At 40.3% G+C, this 21,713-nt stretch overlaps 1 protein-coding gene across 1 annotated transcript in view; it reads left to right on the plus strand.

Annotated features, from left to right (window-relative positions):
• DGKI (diacylglycerol kinase iota) overlaps positions 1–21,713 on the plus strand; it is a 375,451-nt gene that overhangs the window by 157,409 nt on the left and 196,329 nt on the right. Inside the window, exons 6-8 of the mRNA XM_039860746.1 lie at positions 2,790–2,855; positions 13,634–13,705; positions 18,216–18,332. Coding sequence (XP_039716680.1) covers positions 2,790–2,855; positions 13,634–13,705; positions 18,216–18,332 — 255 coding nt within the window. The remainder of the gene's footprint in view (positions 1–2,789; positions 2,856–13,633; positions 13,706–18,215; positions 18,333–21,713) is intronic.

Genomic DNA, 21,713 nt, shown 5'->3' on the forward strand with positions numbered 1-21,713 from the left:
CATTTTCCAGCTTAAAACTCTCCAGTGGTTGACATAGCACTTAGAGCAAAATCAGACCCCTTGCTCAGCATGAAAAGTTCTGCATAGTCTGGGCTCAGCCTCGCTCTCTGCTCCCTCTCATCTGTCACATGGACTTTCTTTCAGTTCTTGAGGCGTACATCAGGGGACTCCCCATCTTCAGATATTTGTGTATTCATTGCTATACTAGACATCTCTTTGCATGGCTAGCTGTTTCTCACAGTTAGGTCTCAGCTCAAATATCATCCCCTCTGAGGTCTTCCTTGATGGTCACCTCTGAAAAGGTCACACCTTGTTCTTTGTCAGAGCACCTCGTTCTCCTCCTTCAGAGCACTTTATATGTCACGATTATTTATGCTCACGTGCTTGTTTCTGTCTTTCTTCTGGGACGTAAACTTCAGGAGGTCATTCATGGACTTGGTCCCAAACTCATCATCCTGGAACACAGAGGATGCCTTTATGAATGCATTTGGTCAACAGACACTTGTTGATCACACTCGATTCTCCCCAAATGTTCATGAACTCTTGGTCTAAGAGGATGATATGAAGTTGAAACTTATGATAGACTGATCCATTTAAGATTCTTAATTAAGAGACCTTGGGTGGTTTATGTTTGATGTAAATGAAACAACAATCACTTTAGAATCAGACCTGGGTTCGAATGGCACTTCTGCTTCTTTTCACTGTGTGGTAAGCGTCCCCAGAACAGGAGTCTAGATCAGGGATCACTAATCACTGTACCCTGTGCTTGTGGAGAGTCTGACACATGGAGGTTTTTTCCATACATGTTGGTTGGACTCCTGTAAGTTGAATTTTTGTGGACCTCAGTTTTCTTAAAGATAAGGTCTATGGATTGGAATATAATTTTAAGATCCTTTCAAGCACTCTATGAATAATATTAGGAATTGAACTGGCTGAAAATAATTGAACAATTGTATTATACATTTCTGCTAATGATACTGAATATAAACTCTGAAATAATGTGTCACTGAGAAAATTTTAACACCCATAAGAGCCCCATCTTTACCCAGTACTTAAAGATAGTATATGAATAATTTAGAGATTATTGATGAACAATAAAGATGTTATAGTGTCAGACTCTGCTGTCTTAATAATATTGTATTAATGCTCCGATTTGCAGTGTAAGAATCCAGAGTCTAATTTCAGTTCAATAATTTAAGAAATATGATTAATAGTCAAAAGGGAATAGTGTGAAGAATTAAAGTGCTTGAGAAATAAGGATTAGAAAACAGCAGTGATTCTATACAATTTTTTTTCTAATTGATAAAGGTAATTGTGATCCTTCAAAATGGTAATTACATGATTTAACTGTCAAAGAAATTATGTTGAAAATTCCATTCAACACATATTTATTGAATGTTTACTTTGCTCAAACTATGTTTAAGCAAAGTAAACATTCAATAAATATGTGTTGGTAGAAGAGATTTATATTAGGCCTAAGAAGACCTCTTAATAGAAGGATGTTTGATATCTCAAACATAGAGCTATAGATTACAGGGAGTTACTCAGTTTCTTCTTTAATATATATAGTACATTATACTGCATGTATTTAGTACACTAACTGTATTATCTTCTTCAGTGCTTTCGTTTAAGTTACTTTATCTAACTATGGCTTAGTTTTTTTAGTTTCCTGCCTATTTCTTAGGAAAGTTGATATTGAAAATATTTAACAATTTGCAGAGTCATATACATTAATATTTAAATAACTTAAAATGTTTTCTTTTATTCTCTAAATAAGCGAAACTACATAGTATTATTTATCTGCTTGCCGAACTAACTATATGTGTTGCAACACAAATGATGTCAGTCTCAAAATTTTCAAATAATTGTTGATTTGTGGAAGTTATTGGCTTAATCTTTTGATTAGAACTGTCGCTGGCTAAATAACCCCACAAGTCAGCCATGATTTCACATAAATTTGTGTCAAATTCTTCCATCCTTTTTCCTCCTTAAATTCATAGTCATTAGGTGATTTATAATCTCAACAAGTAGAGAATTTCACTTACCATAAATGATATTGTTCATTCTCCCTCAGTTTTTGCTAAGCTAATAGCAATTACAATAACTTTTCCTCCCCCTTAGAATACTATCTGATGTTTTTATGTATTTAGCATTTCTACTACTGACTGTCATCAAAATCATTTATTAAAAGAGCTTGACCCTGATCTTTCAGAGCAGAGGCGAGGCACAGCGACACAAGGTTCAGAGAATAGGCTCTGAGGCCAGTCTGCCTGGCTTTGAATCCTTGTTCTGACCGTTACATTTTAAGTGACCACTCTATACTCTAGTTTCTTCATCTGTAAAGTGAGGATGATAATGATAACACAAGTAAAACCCTCTGATAACGTGCCCTACAATTATGTACAACTGGCACTTGGCCCTGGTCTCCCTCAGCCCTTACTCTTTGACAGACAGTCTGCGAAAGTCCTTCCCACTTGACTAAACCGAAGGCTGAAGAGGTCCGCCTTACCTATGAGACAGAGACGGAGGGTCTAGTTCCTTCATCCCCAGTAGCGTTTTTGCACTGACCTGGAGTTATGGACACTGATAACTGGACAGATTTCTGAACTTGATGCTACTGTCCTGGAAGCTGAGGCAAGCCATGGGACCCAGAACTGTCTCTCTTGATATTTAAGCTCACACAGACATTCACCTCATTGGGCACAGAACTCTATATTCTTTAAACATTAAAAAACTAACATCAGGGGTTGCAAACTTAAATATATTCGTTTTATTTTGTTTTCCCACAGAATTTTGTGCGTCATCACTGGGTGCACAGGCGTCGGCAGGAGGGAAAATGTAAGCAGTGTGGTAAGGTAAGGGGCCCAGCACCCCGGGGCCATCGCGGGAGGCTCCTCAGGCCTTTGCAAGTGCCCGAGGTAGATGAGTCTCGTTACCCGAAACCAGTGCTCAGTACATCACTTACTGTCCAAAAGGCCTTATTTCTCCATTCCCCCTTTCATTGTGAGGTGTTTTAGTTGTTCTAGAACTCCCTGCAAGAGGCAGAGGTCTTAATATAAGGAATTAGCATATTTTAAAAGTGATGGGTATTCTTTTGTGGTGAATTTCATTGTTGATAGTTTAAAAAACAACAGTTCCTCTTTCATTAAAACCCCCTTCTGAGGACTAGTGGCCCGCCACGTGTCTTTGATCAGGAACAGAAAGTCACTGGGTTGTTGAACACTCCTTTTGTTGACATATTATTGTGGTCTAGCGGGAGGACAGCACGGAACCAAGATGTGTGCTGCTCTCTTAGGGTATGATCCATTCTGGAGAAAGATACCATTCTTATCTGTGGTTAGTTATGCCTACCCTTTGTCTTGATTTGACTGGTTACAGACCTCAGGGTGCAAGGTTTCTTGGAAAAGTGAGGTTGGGGGATCTCCGGGCTCCATGCTGTAGAACTCTGTAGGTTCTGTATTATGGACTCCAGCAGATTTGGGTTATGACTTTTTCCGATGTACACATATCCACTTCAGGAATGAAGGGCTCCCCTGGGGTGAATCACACTACGAAGATTTATTTTTTCAAATGATACCAATAGTAAGCTGGACTCAGGGAAGGGGTTCTGTTTCAGTAGAGCTCAAGATCATTTGAAAGACTATATTCTTCATCAATTAATAATTCTTATTTGTTTATTTATTCATGTGACTCCTTTGGGTCAAGCACCGTGATGAGCTGTCCAGTATGGCATTTTTAATAATAGAGGGATGCAGGGAAATATTGCTTGCCGGTGGAAGTGAGAGCTAGTGAGACTTGGGGAAAGTTTTATTAGTTTGCTGTTTGCACAGTGCCTTGAAAGAAAATATCATGCATTGGTTACTAGGTTCTTCTTCGGAAGGCTACATATCTCACACTCAAGGCTATGACTCTCCATCATGACCGGTATTATCTTCTCCAGTTTCACTCACTGACTCGTAGTTGGTTCCTTTCTAGCCTGTAAAGAGGACAAATGAAAGAGGTGGAAAGGTGGAGGAGATTAGAAAGAAGATGATGAGGAGGAGAGAATACACTGGTTCTTACCAGCTATTTTGCATGGTTGTGGAAGAAGGGTCAGCCCTCTACTCTCACGTGACCCTTCCTTGGGTTCATCTACACTGTCTCTTTATGGCGTTGCCTTGGGGCTTGTGGATTTACTCTTACTTAGTGGATTGAAGACTATCTGCAACTTTCCCACAAAAATATCTTCACTGGACAGCTTAGTAGCTGGCACCACCTCAATACCTTTCAAGCTGTAATAGAGTTGGAGGAATTTTATTAAAAGAAAATCAATACCATTATGTATTTTGTGACAAGTATTCCCTAGTGCCATGTTATACTCCCTTTTCTGACTTTGTCTTCCGTTGGCATGGTCAGGTAAGTGAGAAGAACTGGACTCGCTATGCCCGGAGTCACTGTGACCGCGTTTCCTTTCCTGCCCAGTGTTCTCAGGCCACCATCCTGGGGCACTCACAGCTATCATGCTCCTCACGCCTCCCCATGGGGAAGCCAGTCATCCCAACTCTTCCTATGGTGTTTCCATAATATTGTGCTAGTATAGTCATCTCCTGTGTTTATAACCCAGCTGCTCATGAATTCCCAGAGACTCAAGCAGTATGGCATGGGACTGTCTTAGACCTGTGTCTCCTTGGCGGATAGTAAGTGACATTTCTTTGGATCCTGGCTTCTACCCTGGATTGGAGGGAAGCTTAGTTGCTGTACGTCCATTTACAGATTAAGTGATTGAAAATTTATTTCAAACTTTGGTGCTATGCATAATTTTCATCAGTAGAGTATACATTCTTACATATCCAGAGATTTCAAAACCATGCCCTACCTACACACACGCGCACACACACACACACACACATACACCCCTATCACATTATTCCTTTGAGATGACGTGAAAAATAATCATGCCACTTAGCAAAGCTTTTTTTTCCAGCTGATGGTTTGCAAATGTTTTAGGCTGTTTGAGAGTTTATGGTTAAAGAGTCTTTATGGTTTCAGTTTTTACTTTTTAAATTAGCAATAAAATAAATATTTGGACTGATTTTCTCTTGAGCCTTGAATGTGTGTTTGGCTGAGTGTATGGCATTTGATGGGTATCAGATGAATGAGTTCGTGATTCAGTTGCTCAGTTGCTTATCATTTGCCTAACCTCAGGCTGCCACGATGTTTGTGGACCATCCCATCCTTCCACATGATTGTCTTTCACGGTCCTATGTTATGTATGAATCTGGGTCCAGGCAGAACAGAGATGGCACACCCACACTCGAATTATGTAATTTGATGAGTTTTTCATAAAGAGAATATTTTAAGTGTGTATATAGACTGTAGAGAAACCCCAAGGGATAGTGAAGAGCCCTGAGGCTACTAACAGCTGGGGGCCATGGTCAAGTCAAGTCCTAAGATGTCAGGGACTGAGAGCACCATTTCACAGGAGCTGTAACCTTTAGACATGAGATTTAGCCAGCTCAAGGCACCATATCAATTGGAAGAATAAATATCTCAGCTTCACTCACAATAATCTCCAGTGGCAAACCCAGTAAAAACCAGAGCACAAGGGAGGGACAGTGTTGAGGAAACCCACACAAGTCAACTATTTACAGTGGACCAAAGATGGACAGTGGATCTGCAGAGCAATGGGATTGACCTAGCACACACTGGTTAATGTAAAGCTGTTTTCAGTCAGTGGGTAAAGGCAGGGTGCACACTTATTCTGCAAACGCACCTCCTAGTGATCTTCACCAGATCTGTACGTTGCATTCATTCAATCAGCGTTTTTTTCAACACCAAGTTGTTCTTAGTCTTTTAAAAATCAATAGGCAAAGAAAAGGTGTAGTTACGATTACAGCTGATTTGACCTTTTATTTTGAAGGAACCAAGCATCCAAACCCAGTACTATAGGGATTGCAGAAGTATGCTTGTCAACCACAGTTTGAAACCTTATCTTTTATTTCTTCGTTTAGAAACGTGTATAAAAATTATAAAAATAAATGCGCTTTTTAAAACTATAAATTTAGAATTTCAAACATCAAATCTTGAAAGCAGTTTTTTAATATAATAACACATCGTTAGACTTTGGTCTACATGTTTGATACCTTCAGTTTCTTAACCAAACATGCTACATCGTTATGAATTATTTGTCCACAAATCATATGTAATTTCATATGTAATTAGTTTAAGTAACTTAAATAGCATGTAGCATTAATTAAATGGAACATATCAAAACTACTCTTTACTGTAATGACTATTGTTAAAGACTAATTTAAAATGAACTTACAGTGCAGTAGTTAAAATAGACACATCTCAAGGAAGTATACTTAATAGCATTTTTGTAATGCAGAAATGACAAAATGATTAAAAACATTCCATAGGGGAGTGCAATTGAGATATTATGTGGCTAGTAGAAGAAATTCAAGAGTCTAAAAATAATGAAAAATCCTGACCTGGGGCTTTTAAGGATGTTTCCTTATCGGTTTAAAGCACCATTCTCTGCCGATCCGAGCGAGTAATAGAACAAGGACAAGGAAATCAAGCCTCTCCCTGGAGCCCCGGCCAGCAGAGCTACTGGAAGCCTAGTGTTTCTCTCTGTCCTTGTCTGAATATCAAGAAAAAGACAAGGGCAACCACCATCCTGATCCCTGCTCCTGTGAGTTTGACTACTTTTGATTTCTCATGTAGGTGGTACCATGTCCTCATGCGTCTGGCTTATTTCACTTAGCATAAAGTCCTCCAGATTTGTCAGAAGAAGGGCAAATGGGAGGAGCGAGGCAAAGCTACAGAGTTTCGGTTATGCGTGATGGATGAGTGCTGGAGAGGTACCGCACAGCGTCGTGCCCAGAGTCGACAACACTGCATCGTAGATCTGAAGGGTCTGGGAGCAAACCGTTGGACGTGATAGATATGTTTATGGAATGGACTGTGATGATGGTTTCACAGGTGTATACTTATACCTCCAAACTCATCCGGTTTTATATCCTAAATATGTACAACTTTTTTCTATGTCGGTCATACAATATGGTGGTTACCAAAGGGGAAGGGGGCGGGGAGAGAATCATGGGGGTAAAGAGGGTCAAATATATGGTGACAGAAGGAGACTAGACTCTGGGTGGTGAGCACACTATGCAGTATACAGATATTGTATTATAGAATTGTATGTCTGAGACTTATATAATGTCATTAACCAATGTTTCCTCAATACATTTAATTAAATGATATTTTTTAAAGGGGAAAGGGGTTGGGAGCTCAGAAACAGAGCTCCTTGCTGCAGTCCCCAGTGGCTAAGTCATTCAGTTTGCACCTGTGACTGCAGTGCAGCCACGACCCAGGCCTCGGCCAGCCCCGTAAGGAGCTGGAATGGCCCCTCGGAGTTGTCACTGGACATGGGCTGTCCTTGGCCGAGATGACTCTTTTAGGCGTAGGGCAATTCCTAAAGTTGAGAAGGTGCCATCAGCCTCCAACGCTCCTGTCAACTGGGGCAATGAGATGGGTGCCTCAGGCCTAAAGCAGAGTTACTGGGTGGAACGCCACGGCACCCAGTATAGTTCATCTTTGTCCCTTGTGCTTCTCAGCACTTCTGGCTTCATAGGGTACGTTTCAGAACAGCTCTTTCAGGATTCTGGTCGGTCTTATGTCCTGGGGAAACATGTAAGAAGAGGGTTAGCGGGGTAAACGCTAACCCTCTCTGTGGCAGCTGGTCTTAAACCTGCAACTGATCATTGTCATTCTCTTCAAAGACCCGTTCTGTATTCATCTCACTCTCCACGCTTCTGGTCTAGGTGACTTTCTTAGTCTGTTTGGGCTGCTATCATAGAATACCGAGACAACGGAAATTTATTTCTCACAGTCGGGAGGCTGGGGATCCAAGATCAGGATGCTAGCAGATTTGGTTTCTGGCGAGAACCTGCTTCTTACTCACTGAGTCTTCTCGCTGTGTCCTCACATGGCAGGAAGGGCAAGGGGGCTCTAAGAGTCTCTTTTAGGGATACTAATCCCATCATGAACACTCCACCTTCGTGACCTAATAACTTCTCAAGGTCCCACCTCCAAACACCATCACACTGAGGATGAGGTTTCAACATATGAATGATGAGGAAACATAAACATTCAGTCTCTAACAGTGACCTACCTACCTATTGGGGTGACAAAGACCCTTACCCTGAGCAGTCTGATCCTTTGACCTTGGCTGCTGCACTTGTCCATTTACCATCATAATTATTTAGAAAGGATGTCCCAGTGGATATTCTTTCTGCCTCCACTGTCGAGTAACAGCTATACCTCCACTTAATGATCAGGATCAAGATGACGACTTGCCAAGATGGTGACTCTGTCCGTGCTTGCTAGTCTCTTGACACAAAAATCTCAAAGACCCCAAAGTAACTGGGTGCAGTGGTAGTTTAAGGGTTAAGGACCTCCTGTTATGTCTCCTGATAGAGATGTTCCCTATTTAAGATTCAGACCTTCAGAGCCCAGAGTGGTGGGGACAGGAAGCACAAATTCCAGGTGAGCCAGTGGAAGTGACAGTAGGCAGGGCCACTCCTGCTCCCACCCTTTGATGGCAGCATCCATGTATTTTACCATAGAAACACAACACCATTAAAAGATCATGGATTTAGTGAATATGGCGTATGGTGCTCATAGAGTAGCCTCACAAAGCCGAAGCCTGTGTTATACTTTCAAAAGACCATTCCATCTCTGTCAGCCTGCAGCTTCTGGGTGATGTGCGGTGTGACAGGACCAGTATATCTCATGGCCATATGCTCACTCCTGCACCGCCATTGCTGTAAAATGATTTCTCTGGTCTGACACGATGTCACGCAGGATCCTGTGTTGGTGGGTCTAACACTCTGTGAGCCCTCGCGTGGTGCTATTCACCCATACCCAGATTGTGTGTCCATTCCAGTCAGAGTGAGTTGCTGCTCCGTACATCAAGGAAGGGGCTCAGTGTCATCGACTTGCCATCAAGTAGCTGGTTGTGCCTTTTGAGGGATGGCGCCATATTGGGTGTTCTGCTTTAACGTCTTCTGCTGGAAGATTACACATTCAGCAGTGGCTAGCTCAGTTTCAGTGAGTGGAAGCCCATGCTGTTAGACCAAACATAGCGTTCATCTCTGCCACCATGGCTCCTGCACTTATGAGCCCATTGTCCCATGGGTGGTATTCTAGGACAAAGAAATAAACCCAACAGTTAAAGTTTTGAAAGCAGTTTTGGTCATACGAAATATAACACTAACTATTCGTATAAAGTATTTACATCCTAGAATCAGGATGGTCATAACCATATGAAATATAAACATCACAGTTAAAAATCATTAAAATGTAAATTAAAATGTAAATTAATAGCCATTGTTATAGATTTAATTTCAAATATACCTTAATTCTAAGGTCCTAGGTTAAGCTGTCTTCTTCCATGAAGTTACCTGCCTCAGAAATAGAAAAAATCAGTCTAATTAAAAAATCATATCTTAGGCTCTTCATATGGTCTGACACGTTTGTGGTAATGGCCTTAACTTATACGGAGAATCCTATGCCCAAATTTTTGCCTTGCTGCCCCACCCGGAGACTCAATTCATGGTCTGCAGCTTGTAGTAGATAAATTAATGGAAAAAGCCGAAACTATCTGAGGATAATGAGACTGACTGGCTCTAATTAAAATATTGTAGTTATTAACAACATTAGAGTGGAAGAATGGCAGAATGCTGTGTTCAGGAAGAACAAAATGTCTATCTGTGTGAGTAAGTCAGTGTTTACCCTGGACCGTGAGCATATTGTGGACAATAAGAGCATTGACAAATGTTCAGAGCCTTTAATGAATGCTGTGAAGTATGTTATAATTAAACCCAAAAGGCAAGAATTTAGATTATTCAAAGATAATTCTAATAAAGTAACTATAGGTTCACATAATTTGCAGCACTGTCAGAAGTTATGAAGACATCGCTCATTAAAATTCCATTTATAAACCCATTGTTTATTATAATTCAATTTAGATGACCACATGTGTTTACATTTTGAAAATCTCAAATGCTTATGAAAATTTTAGCTTAAGACCAGTAAAATCAGTATAGGAAACATAGGAAGTTCAGGGAAATTCAATTTTCCATGACTAAATAAACCCTATTCTTGCATTAACTAGGGTATTAATGCTACCGTATTTATACTATGATAAAAACAAAGGAAAAAGCTATTATAAAGCTAGCCTGATAGTCAGTTTCGCATTGTGAGGCAAAGGTACACATATCAGTGGAAAAATGGATTGAATAGTTTGCTGAGAAGAAAAAGTCAACAATTTGTAGGTACTAGGAGAGGGATCGAGCGATACCTATTGGCTTTGCTAATTAAATTAGGTCGGAGGTTGTGCCCTTAACTAATTCTGGATAGGACAGAAGTAGACCATAGGTCTGTGGATAGTTGGTTAAAACAGGAGCCATTTTCGATTAGTCAGAAAAAAGTTTTCAATTAGGTTGGAGCGGGCCTGTGCCTGGGTCACTCTAAGGTGTTTGTTATGTATCAGCTTGAGCTGTGGGACAAACGTCATGGCTTGTCAGCTTCAGCTGGTCAAAGGCAGTTGCATGGAAACAGCACAACCAGTTTGAGATCCGGCAAAGGCCTGCTCCGATCGGAAAACTTTCCTTTTACATCAGTGAGTATCAAATCGCTATGGTGTTTACATCCTATTGGATAAGATTACAAGAGTGATATAACAGAATTATTTTAAAACTTCGAATTTATTTTGCTAAAAGTATTGAACTTTGCATCTAAACTTATGAACATGTTAAGTATAAAATGTATAAAAGAGTATATATATATTTTATATGATAGGGAGTATTTGAGCAAAAATGGTTGAACGTCTCTGTTTTAAGATAAATACTGATGTAGTCTTATTTGATAATTCCCTTGGGTGTGTCTTTTGCAATGCAGTGTGAGCCTTGAATATGTGAGTGGATGTGAAGAGTTTTATTTTGTTGTTTAAGTTTTGGAGTCAAGAGCAGTGTCAACTTTTGTGTTAAGTAAAGTTAACACAAATGGGGGATTGGGCTATGGTCAGAGATTCCCTCACTTAAACCTCAGTTGAATATATAAATGATAAAACAATTTCAGTTTGTTTCAAGCGAAAGCCCCTGGTTTTAGCTGCAACACTGAGTACCCTTTGGTATATGCCCTAGAAAAAGAAGAAACAAGCGTTAGCTGCTAAGAATAAATGTTTAAACTTTACTCCAAGAGCTCAATTTGATTAAAAACCTCAACAACAACAACAACAATAACAACAACAACAACAACAACAACAACAAAACACCTTATTCCTCAGATTCTTTGTATTTATGATTCCGAAGTTAGTTAGATCTAAAACATTCGACTTCACATCCCTATTTTCCTCTTTGATAGCGATGAGCAAAATAGCCCTTAAAAATCATAGAGTCAGTTGAAATTCAGACAGGGCATCTGTCAGTACCATAATATCAGATGTGGGCCAGCATTTAAAGATGATAATTAGGAACCTGGCTCTTTTTGCTGTGTTGAGATCCCAGCCAAAATCTTCTCTCCATTGCGGGTGGTCCGTGGGAACTTGGTTTGCGGAGGCCTCGACATGGTTCTATTTATGTCTCTCTGTTAGACAATAACCCTGAAGCTACGGCCTTCTGTGACTCTGCCAGACAAGAATACAAAATGAAGCTCAGAGGTGATTGCCACCAGGCTCATTTCCAAGGGACCCAGCACAATTCTGCATAAGCACAGAGCCCTGCGCCCCAGTTGTGGCTGGCCTGGTTGTTTGTTTCTGGTGTCATTCTGGCTGTCAAGCCCACTGTGGGTTGCACCTGTTTCTCTCTGAAGCCAGAAGGCTGGTATTTCATAGGGGGTGGGCTGATACACTCACTCTGCACCCTCAAATGGAGCATCAGTAGTCACATATTCAACACTGGAGGACTTTGTTGGCAAGGTAGTGGATAAGGTTCCTGTTGATAGGTGTTAATAACGAAAGTACTCCTTCATTTTTACACATTGTATTATAAAGAACTTTTCAAATACCTTGCCGCATTGGATGCTTATATCTACTTAGCAGTATAGGAGAGGTTTGTATTATCGTTGTCAGGTGAAGGGAGACATTGGAAATGTTAAGTGATTTGTCTAAGATCACCCAACCAATAAGAAGATCCAAGCGCTATTCTCAGCTTTGCCACCTCTCCATCGGCTTGTTTGACATGCAATCATCTGATGTAGGAGATGATGGAGTGGTGGCCAGATAACAGCATTTGAGACTCGGTTTAACAGTACGTTTGATAAAGCAACATTTAGCAGACCTCTAGTTGTGGCTACTGCTGCTGTTTGGCCATCAATTTCACCATATTGATTTCCAGCCATGCAGCATGTCAACATTGCAGACTTAAAATCCTAGCGTGTTTGCAGTGTCAAAAGGGGTTGGAGGCAGGTGTGGTGAGGAGGCACGTTTTCAGGGGGTTTGGGTTAGGTGTCTAAAGTCTGGATAGCATGAAATTGGTAATTAATTGGGAGTTGGTGATTAATCTTTTAATCGGGGGATATGCATGCCATCCATGCCTGTGGTATTTGAAGAGCTCTGCTAAGTTGTGGGGACCCATTGAAGGAATATAGCAGGGACTTCTCTCAAAGACTTAGAGCAGCTGTTCATTTATGCCAAGGGAAGGTGCAGGTGGTAAGACCTATAGTTGAGAACGAGACTTCTTTTAATATGTAAATTGATTTTTTTAAACTTAAAATTATCCGTACACATTAAGTAAGACTTCTTCAGCCAGTACTCTAATAGCTTTCCTGCCTGTCACATTTTCTTTTGATCACTTTACACAAGCCCTGTTTTTAAAAAAACATTTTTTTTGGTCATTACTCTGCATTAATTTGTTTGGGTTTAGATTTCGCAGGCAGATAGAATGGATGAGCTTTGGGAAGGCTAAAAAAACTTCTTTGAGCATTACTGCTTCTCTCTGGTAATTATTTAGGCTCAGCAGCAGCCAAAAAGCACCTCTTCCGTTCTTGATGGAAAAGTAATTCTGTTTGTTCATTTAAGAGGATTGTGTTTGCCATTCCATTAATCTCATTGCTGCTTACTGGTGAAGAATAAAATCGAAAGCTGCTTGTTTTGAGTCCCGCCATCCCAAGGGGGCTGGTGAAAGTGTTTGAATTTCCTGCTGCACCCTCGGACTTCTCTCAGACCCTGACTTATGGGTCTTAACTCTCTGATATGTAATTTCTCTCTTAGGGGGTTCTAAGATGTCAGAGTTGTCTAGAACCACTGAGATGGGGACCATGTGAACAAATAGTGACTTCTCTTTTGCTTATAGTAAAAACATATCAGAACCACATTTATTTGGGAACAAAAATTTTTTTGTGCCTGACTTGGAGCAGTTAGTGGCACACAGACACTGGTGCCTCGTCTCCCACTCCCGATGATTCAGGGACAGGAAGCTTGCATGGCAGAGGATGGAGAATGTAAGTGCTGAGTGTGGCATTTGCAGCCCCAGTTACCCTGAGTGATGGGCACAGTTCTGGCCCTATTCACTCTATGGGGCTTCGGGAGGGCAGATGCAGGCTGTGATTGAAGTGGTTTTTAAAATCTCTGTCTCTTATCCTAATATCCCAGGGCTTCCAGCAGAAATTCTCCTTCCACAGTAAAGAGATTGTGGCTATCAGCTGTTCCTGGTGCAAGCAGGCGGTAAGTTTGGGATGAAAGAAAACAGAGTGGGCTCATGTTCTATCAAAATAGACATGTAATTGCTTGAATTCTTGTCTGTAAGTGGAAGGTTGTCCTAGTTTATGCATTGTTTCCCTTACATAGGATCGTTGGAGGAAGAAAGACAGATGACAGCTGTAGGATTATAGCGTGTATGAGCTGGGAGAAGCTATAGAGATAGATTAACTCCTTCATTTATACACGCTGAAGCTTGAGGTCAGACTGGAAAATTCTACCCTGGTTCTAATCCTGGGTCTAAAATCGAGGACTTCTTGCTCCTAGGGGGTATTTTTTTCCCCAATTGCTCTAGATTGTTGACAACTCCTCCTATGGTGCAGGAAGTTGCAGCATTAGGAAGAAAGCAACATGCAACATTGCATAATCCGTTTAACTCAGGAGTCCAGGCATCTTCTGTTTTTAATGTGGGTACCATTTTTATGGGGTTATGTTAGGATATGAGTGGTCTTTTATCCTTTAAATTTGGTGGTTGTTATAGTGCCTGTATGCTCATCGAAATGTAATCTTCCTTATATTTGAACATATATGTTCATTAGAATCCAATAGTAATTTCTCTATTTACTTTTCCTCTTTTTTATGTATCCTTTTTTCATTTTTAACATCTCTCTCCGAACATGGTTCATTTTCTTGTTTGCCTATGTACCTATTCTTTCTTTAACCAGATAGTGTATATTCTACCTCATGGGCAGGCAAACTATGATCTATAGGCCAACTCTGACTGCTGCCTGTTTTGGTAAATAAAGCTTTATTGGAACACAGCCATGTTCATCCACTTATGTATTGTCTGTGGCTGATTTGCATTTATGTATTATCTATAGCTACTTTAATGCTACAATGACAGAATTGAATAGCCGCGACAGAGACACTATGGCTCTGTAAAACTAAAATATTTACCATCTGGTCCTTTTATAGGAAAAGCTTGTGGACTCTGTTTTCAGCTCTCAATTCACCTACTCTTTTGAATGACTATAAAATTGGGATATATAATCCTCTCATAGCATAGCCAACCTGAAAAGAAAGAAACTAGTTTTAGCTAGGTTAAGGGAGACTTCAGCCCTCTACACGTCAGATTTAACTGTGAGGCAGGAGCAGATACATGTGGTTGAAACACATGAAACTGACATTTTTGTGGGTCAAAACTTTTGCATTTTGGCACTTCTATAAAGTTCAACCTAATAATCTCTCTAGCATCATTTCCCTAGGCCCCCCTACAAGTCAGGATAACCTATCGTCCCTACATAGGGATGCGTTGGTCTGGAAAGCTCAGTGCTTGCTGTGACACTATTCTGCCACATTTTTTATTCTTGGCATTTTCACCTCCTTCCAGTTAATTGTTACACAAATAGTCTCCGTGCTCTTGTCCAAGGACATATTCACAAATGTAAGGCCATCCTAGTCCTTGAATGAATCTATGCCATCAAGGCAATATCTCCACCTGGAGAGGAAGGAGCAGATTCAGGGCCCAGGCGTCCCCAATAATATCTACGATTCTGGTTTCCCTGATGTGCAGAGACCTCACTTGTGGGACAGCATCAGTGGTGGCAGTGGGCTCATCTGCTCCCCCATAGTAGCTACCAGGCTGTGGACCGATGGTTTATCTAGGGTCAGTTAATCTGTACAGTGAATGTGTGCACTTCAATCTATAGTCTAGTTGAGTCACTGCAAAGGCAACTTTCACTTGACCCTTGTGATGGAGCTTTGGTCAATACCACATGTCTTTGAGTTTCCCAGGGTCCCACATATAGAAGGTGATCTTGCGAGGTCTAAAAATACAAAACATTTTAAGACAAATTCCAGTGATGGTATATTTTAACACTGCAGGTAATCCCTTCTAAGACATCTGATGTCAAACAAACGAATAAATGCCTTCTATGGGCACTTTCTGCAGTGGAAAAAAAAAAATCAACTGGTTTAGGGAGCTGGGTTTCCTGGATTCATGTCCTGACTCCACCACTGAAAAGTCGTGCAGTTTCGGACATTACCTCTTAGTCTCTCTATATTGGCTATTACTCAGGTATAAATTGAGAGAGTTGACATAGGCAGACTTTGAGATCTCTCCCATTTTAGACATGCAGTGGCCATTTATTTTGTGGTTTCTTTGAATTTTCAAGAGAAAGTCCCTTTTCTTTCTTAAATTTTATTTTGAAAGAATTTTATATTTATAGAAAGTTTCAAAAATAGTACAGAGTATGAATGTGTACCCTTCCACCCAGCTTCCCTTAGCTTTCTCTAATTTTGACAGCTTACGGAACCATAGTACAATGAATAAAACCAAGATGTTAATACTGATATATTAGTATTAACTAAACTACAGATTTTTAAGACATTAGCCAGTTTTTTCTTTAACGCCTCTTTTCCATTCCAGGATCTAATATCTTTTTAGTTGTGTCTCCTCGGTGTCCTCCAAGGCTTGACGTTCCTCATTCTTTATCTGTCGTCACCTTGACACTTGCGATGAATACTGACTGGTTCTCATGTAGCAGGTCTCCCAGATTGAGTCTGCCTGATGTTTTCTCATGATTAGATTGAAATTACTCGTTTTAGGCAAGATACTCCAGAAGTGATGTGGCAGCCTCGTTACATACTTCTCCTGGGGTACCTGATGTCGATATTTTATCGCTGGTGACATTAACCTTAATGGCTTGATTAAGGTGGTATTTGCAGTGTCTTCCTCATAAAGTTACTAGGTTCCCCTTTCCAATGGATGAGTATTTGAGGAAATATTTTGAGATTACGCCGATATCATATTTCTCAAACTTTTACCTACGGATTTTAGCATTCATTAGTGAATTTCTTTTTACAATTTATTTAACTTTTTAAATTTTTAAGATTAATAAACTTTATTTTTCGGAGCAGTTTTAGGTTCACAGCAAAATTCAATAGGCAGTAGGGAGATTTCCCACCATCCCTTGTTTTTACACAATCACACGCTCCCCCACTATCAACATCCCACAAGAAAATCACTTTTTAAAGAACATTTCTCTGGTATATCAAATTGTTTGCAGATCACAAATAACTGGTATTTGGGGAATTATTTTTTTATGAAATTGTATTTCATAATTAACCGACTTAGTAATTAGCCACTGGATCATGTCAGATCTTGAAGATACGTGAAAATGAAGACAAACCTCCCTCATGTGATGTAATTGGGGTGGCCATCTTTGCCAGTTTTCCTGAGACAGTCCTAATTTATATCTTTTGATCCAACATAATTATTAACAGTGCTCCCTTTCACTTTTAAATTTCTTCCAGTTAAGATGATAAATTATGTGGTCACATTAAGTACAATCCAAGTAGAAACTGATGTTAAATCTTTAAAAATCACTATGATTAAATCTTTAAGACTTGTAATTATTGGGTAATGTGGATTTCATGTTTATTAGAAAAGAAATATTACCACATATCATTATCGGTTTACCGCCACCCAGAAGATGATTGAAAATGTGATTGGCCTAAGGTCCCTCAGTCCACTGGGTATGGAGTTAAGCCTCAGTACTGAGGTATTGTTATGATCATTAGTCTGTATTTACTGCCTTCCTTTTAAAAACAAAAAGGACTTTAGACTAACCAATCGTAATAGGGGCATTATATCTTTTAGTCCCTCGACTAACACAGAAAAGCAATCTTTGTTCTTGGATTGACAACTCTCTAGAAGAGACTTCTTGCTTCTTCCCTGGGTCCCCTAAACCTGGGAAGGATTTACATCCAGGGGTATAGAATGGACAGGTGGGTGGTAGGGCCCTGGCTCTCTGCTCATCTTCACTTCCCCCTAAACGTTATCCCAAGTCACCCAAGCCTGTGGCCAGTGCGAGTCAAGTGACCCAAGTATGTGCAAAGTTGAGATTAATTCTAATATCTTTAGGTAAATGTCCTTTTAAAAGGTTATAAAGTTTAGGCTGACCTTGTTCTGCAAGATTGATTTCTGGTTATCAATTCGTAAAGTGGAATGGATTGGAAATCTGGTCTCTGAGCTGCTAGGCTGGTTGGGCAGTGATAAGGAGTGTGCATCTTCTGTGTGTGTGTGCAGGCCTGTGTGTGTACGTGTGCCTGTGTATGTGCCTGCATGTATGTGCGTGAGTGTGTGCCTGTGTGTGCGTATGCCTGAGTGTGTGTGCGGTGTGTGCTTGTGCATGTGCAAGTGCCTGCGTGTGTGCCTGAGCATTATTGTTGCCTGCAGCGTGTGTACGTGAGTGTGTGCTTGTATGTGTTATTGCATGTGTGTGTGTACTTGTAATGTTAGCCATCAATATGTGCCTCTTTGGGTGTGTACATGTGCGCACATATGTGTGCATGTGTATGCATGTGTGCGTGCATGTGTGCCTGCGTGTGTGCATGTGTGTATGCAAGTGCCTGTGCATGTGCGTGTGCATGTGCTTGAGTGTGCATGCATGAGCGTGTGCACAGGGACTTATTCCTTCTCAGCGCAGCATTGCCCTTTGCTCAGAATTGTTTATTGGCCTGTTTTTCTCTTCAGTTTCACAATAAGGTGACTTGCTTCATGCTGCATCACATCGAGGAACCCTGCTCCCTGGGGGCTCACGCGGCTGTCATTGTGCCACCCACCTGGATCATTAAGGTGAAGAAACCTCAGGTAACTGCTGGGACCCTGGTGCTCTTGGGACAGTGCAGAGGCCAAGTACCTGCTGCTTCTGGCTTTTCTCCCCCTGACCAGTCTCGGGATTCCTCCGATCTCCGCTCTCGTCCCCACGGTCCCGCACCTACCTTCCCCGGTCCATCCCATCAGCCCATCAGCCCATCACTTTACTGCGTTGGGCTCTCTCATGGAACCAGCCTCCTCTTCAAAAGAATTCAAAGTTCCACAGCAGGAATGTTTTCTCCCCATTCCTGTGTTTTGGGTGTTCTCTTGGGGTCCTCTCCTGACTTCCTCAAGTACAGTGGAGGGTACAGCTGATTCCTGTACACCTCTCTTCTCTTCCAGCCTGGGCACCCCCAGGGAGTGAGTGTGAGGGCAGACTGTGCAGGCTTCCTCGTTTGGTTCAGAGTGCCACCACTTCCGCCCTGCCCAGCAGACTGTGGGGCATGACCTTCCTAAATGTACAAGGCCTGCATAGAGAGCAACCTTCTTTCCTTAAGGCAAAGGAGAATCTGTGCTCTTAATGCCTGATCTCACACTGTATTGAATCCTCATCGTATTTTCTGTCCTAGAGGGTCTCTGCCTCTAGGTCCTGGGACACCTCGGGGGTTTCTCAACAAAAGCATAATCTTTAATAGAAAAATTTCCGCCTTGTACTATACATCTTAGACAGTTAGCTCCAAGTTATGGGATGGCAGACTTTTAACGCTACGAGATCATACCTCCTTTAGGAAGTGTTATTGAATGTAGTATCTTTAAAAGATATGACAGCCCTCCTTTATTTTTTACATGGTCTCCAAATCATCATGCAGTTTATTCTCATTGACTTGGTTTTATTTAAAAACTTGGATCAGGGACACTGTTTTGTTTTGAGTGTTTTATGTGAAGTTAGACTCAATGAATGAGTCACAGTTGGGAATAATCTTGTAATCCATGGGAGTCCTTGTGAAATTCTTTTCCAAAGGCAAGTACAGTATCTCTACATGAGAAAATAGGAATCTAGTCCTTTCATTTTGCATTTTAGAGCTGAATGCCAGGAGATGTTAATGAGTTGCCCAAGGCAAGGAGACATAGCGACTTGAAGTACTCCATCTGAAATTCAAGTGTATTGATTTCCAATTTAGTGTTATTTTAAAATCTCTTAAACATTTTCACTTCTTTCTGTGTTTCTTCCTCTAACACTCAACCATCTCTCCATGAGCTTTATATTAAATATTCAGTTAAAATCAGCACGTTTGCATCGAAAACCTCGATGGTATCAGGAAGACGACTGGGCATGGTGATGTAATACATGATCTTTGCTCTGAATGACCATGTCGTAAGTTATCGTAAGGAAAGATCAGGGAGAACTTCATGAAGGAGATGAGTTTCATTCTGCTTCTTAAAGATGGCCGGGATTTAGATCAGGGAAGAAGAGAGGAAATAACAGGCAGGAGAATGACATGAATAAGGGTACTGGGCCCAAAATTATATTCATGGAACCGAGACTAGCTTGACTGCAGTGGAAAATTTATGCAGGGAGTGTGTGGGAGAGGAGGGTGGGGTCGCTCAGGCCTGGCTTGGGGAGAGTTTTTCTTACATGCAAACTTTATCTTCTTAAGCCAAGGAGCGATAGAGCAAAATTTTTATTTTAGAAGGAAACAACTAGCACAGGTGTGTAGGATGATGACCTAGTGGTAAGGGATTTTAAAAGACTGGAGATAGACCAGTTGGGAAAATCAGAAGATGATACCACTTTGCAAGGGACTTGTAAATTTACTTTTCTAAACTTGAAAACTCTTCTCATTATGGAAGTTCTAAGCAAGTGAACAGGGAGAGATTATAATGAATTCCTCTATAACCATGAATTATTTTGTCATTGTTATTTCATTTATCCCCTGCCACACCATAATCTCCACTTTTTAAATTACATTTTTTATTTTGAGATTCCCATGCAGTCGTAAGAAGTAATACAGAGAGATCCCGTGTTCCCTTTTCACATTTTCCCCTCATGGTAATACCTTGTAGTATGGTAGCACAATATATCAAAACCAGATGTTGACATTGATTCAGCCAAGATACAGAGCGGTCTGTTACCATGAATATCCCTCATGCTATTTTTTCTTAGCCATGTCCATTTTTCCCCTGATAGCCCTACCTACTCTGTCTTCCTGGAAGTGGAAATCTTCCCTGTTCTTTTCATTGAACTAGAGTGTTTTAAAGTAAATCTTAGCATATCATTTAATCTGTCAATACATCACTTTGCTTCTCTAAAATATAACATTTTAGAAAGACAACCACATACTATTACCTCACCCATTGAAATGATTAATTTCTTAAATTATTTCCCGATTGTATCAAATATATATTTTTACAGTGATTTTTTATCAAATCAGGATCCAAAGTCCACAACTGCCTTTTTGTTGACATACCTCTTAAATCTCTCTTAATCTACTATAATCCCATCTCTTATTTTTTATGCTATGTATTTATTGAATAAATTAGGTTACTTTACTGTAGTTCCTCATTTTTATTCTGGCTGATTATATCCTCGTTTGGTTTTAAAATTATTTCCCTTACTGCCCATATTTTTTTTTTTTAATAAAATAATATTTAGATTTATAGACTCAGATTTAGGTTTAATTTTTTTTTTTTTGGCAAAAGGACTACATACATGGGCTATGGTGTGTGTTTTTATGGTGTTGCTTTCAAAGGAACATTTTATTGGGTTGTTTCATTTTAGCAATGTTAAGATTGATCAGTGAGCTCAGGAGCTATTATCCTAATCCATGGATCATAAAGTTGTCCATCAGCCTTTCACCCATTGTTTTATCTAGTAAATATTATTACCTAAATCCGTTATATCATTGGGCTTGCCAAAGAGTTATTTTCAAGTTTCACTCTTCATATTTCAGCTATGATTTTTCCAGAAATAAACCTTTTTTTTTAATACCAGCAAGCACACGACAGATGCTTGAATATTTGCTTTTATTTGTAAATTTTAAGAATAATTAATTGATACATTAACAAGTTGTATTATGTGGCTAAGAATGGTGGTGTTGGTAGTGCTGGTTGTTTCGAGAGTACCATGAGAAATGATGAACTTACATCATCATGTGATATGTATGATGCATGATGTGTTTCAATCACTGGCATCATTATTCTTTTTATATTCATGTGTTCCATCTTTGACCTGTTAGAACCTCTTCTAGGTGGCTTCTGTCTCCATTTTTTAGGAGGCATGATGTTTTTGATAGCATCCTTGGTTTCGATAATAACACCATGTGCCAGGCTCATCTTGTGCATTTCCTGTCCACACCTGGAACCAGACATTTCTCTAAGGAGTCTTGGTTACTTTTAATGGGCAATGGTATTTACAGTTCACAATCTGAATGTTGT

Source organism: Pteropus medius, unplaced genomic scaffold (assembly GCF_902729225.1).
Source record: "Pteropus medius unplaced genomic scaffold, Ma_sr-lr_union100, whole genome shotgun sequence".
NCBI lineage: Eukaryota > Metazoa > Chordata > Mammalia > Chiroptera > Pteropodidae > Pteropus > Pteropus medius.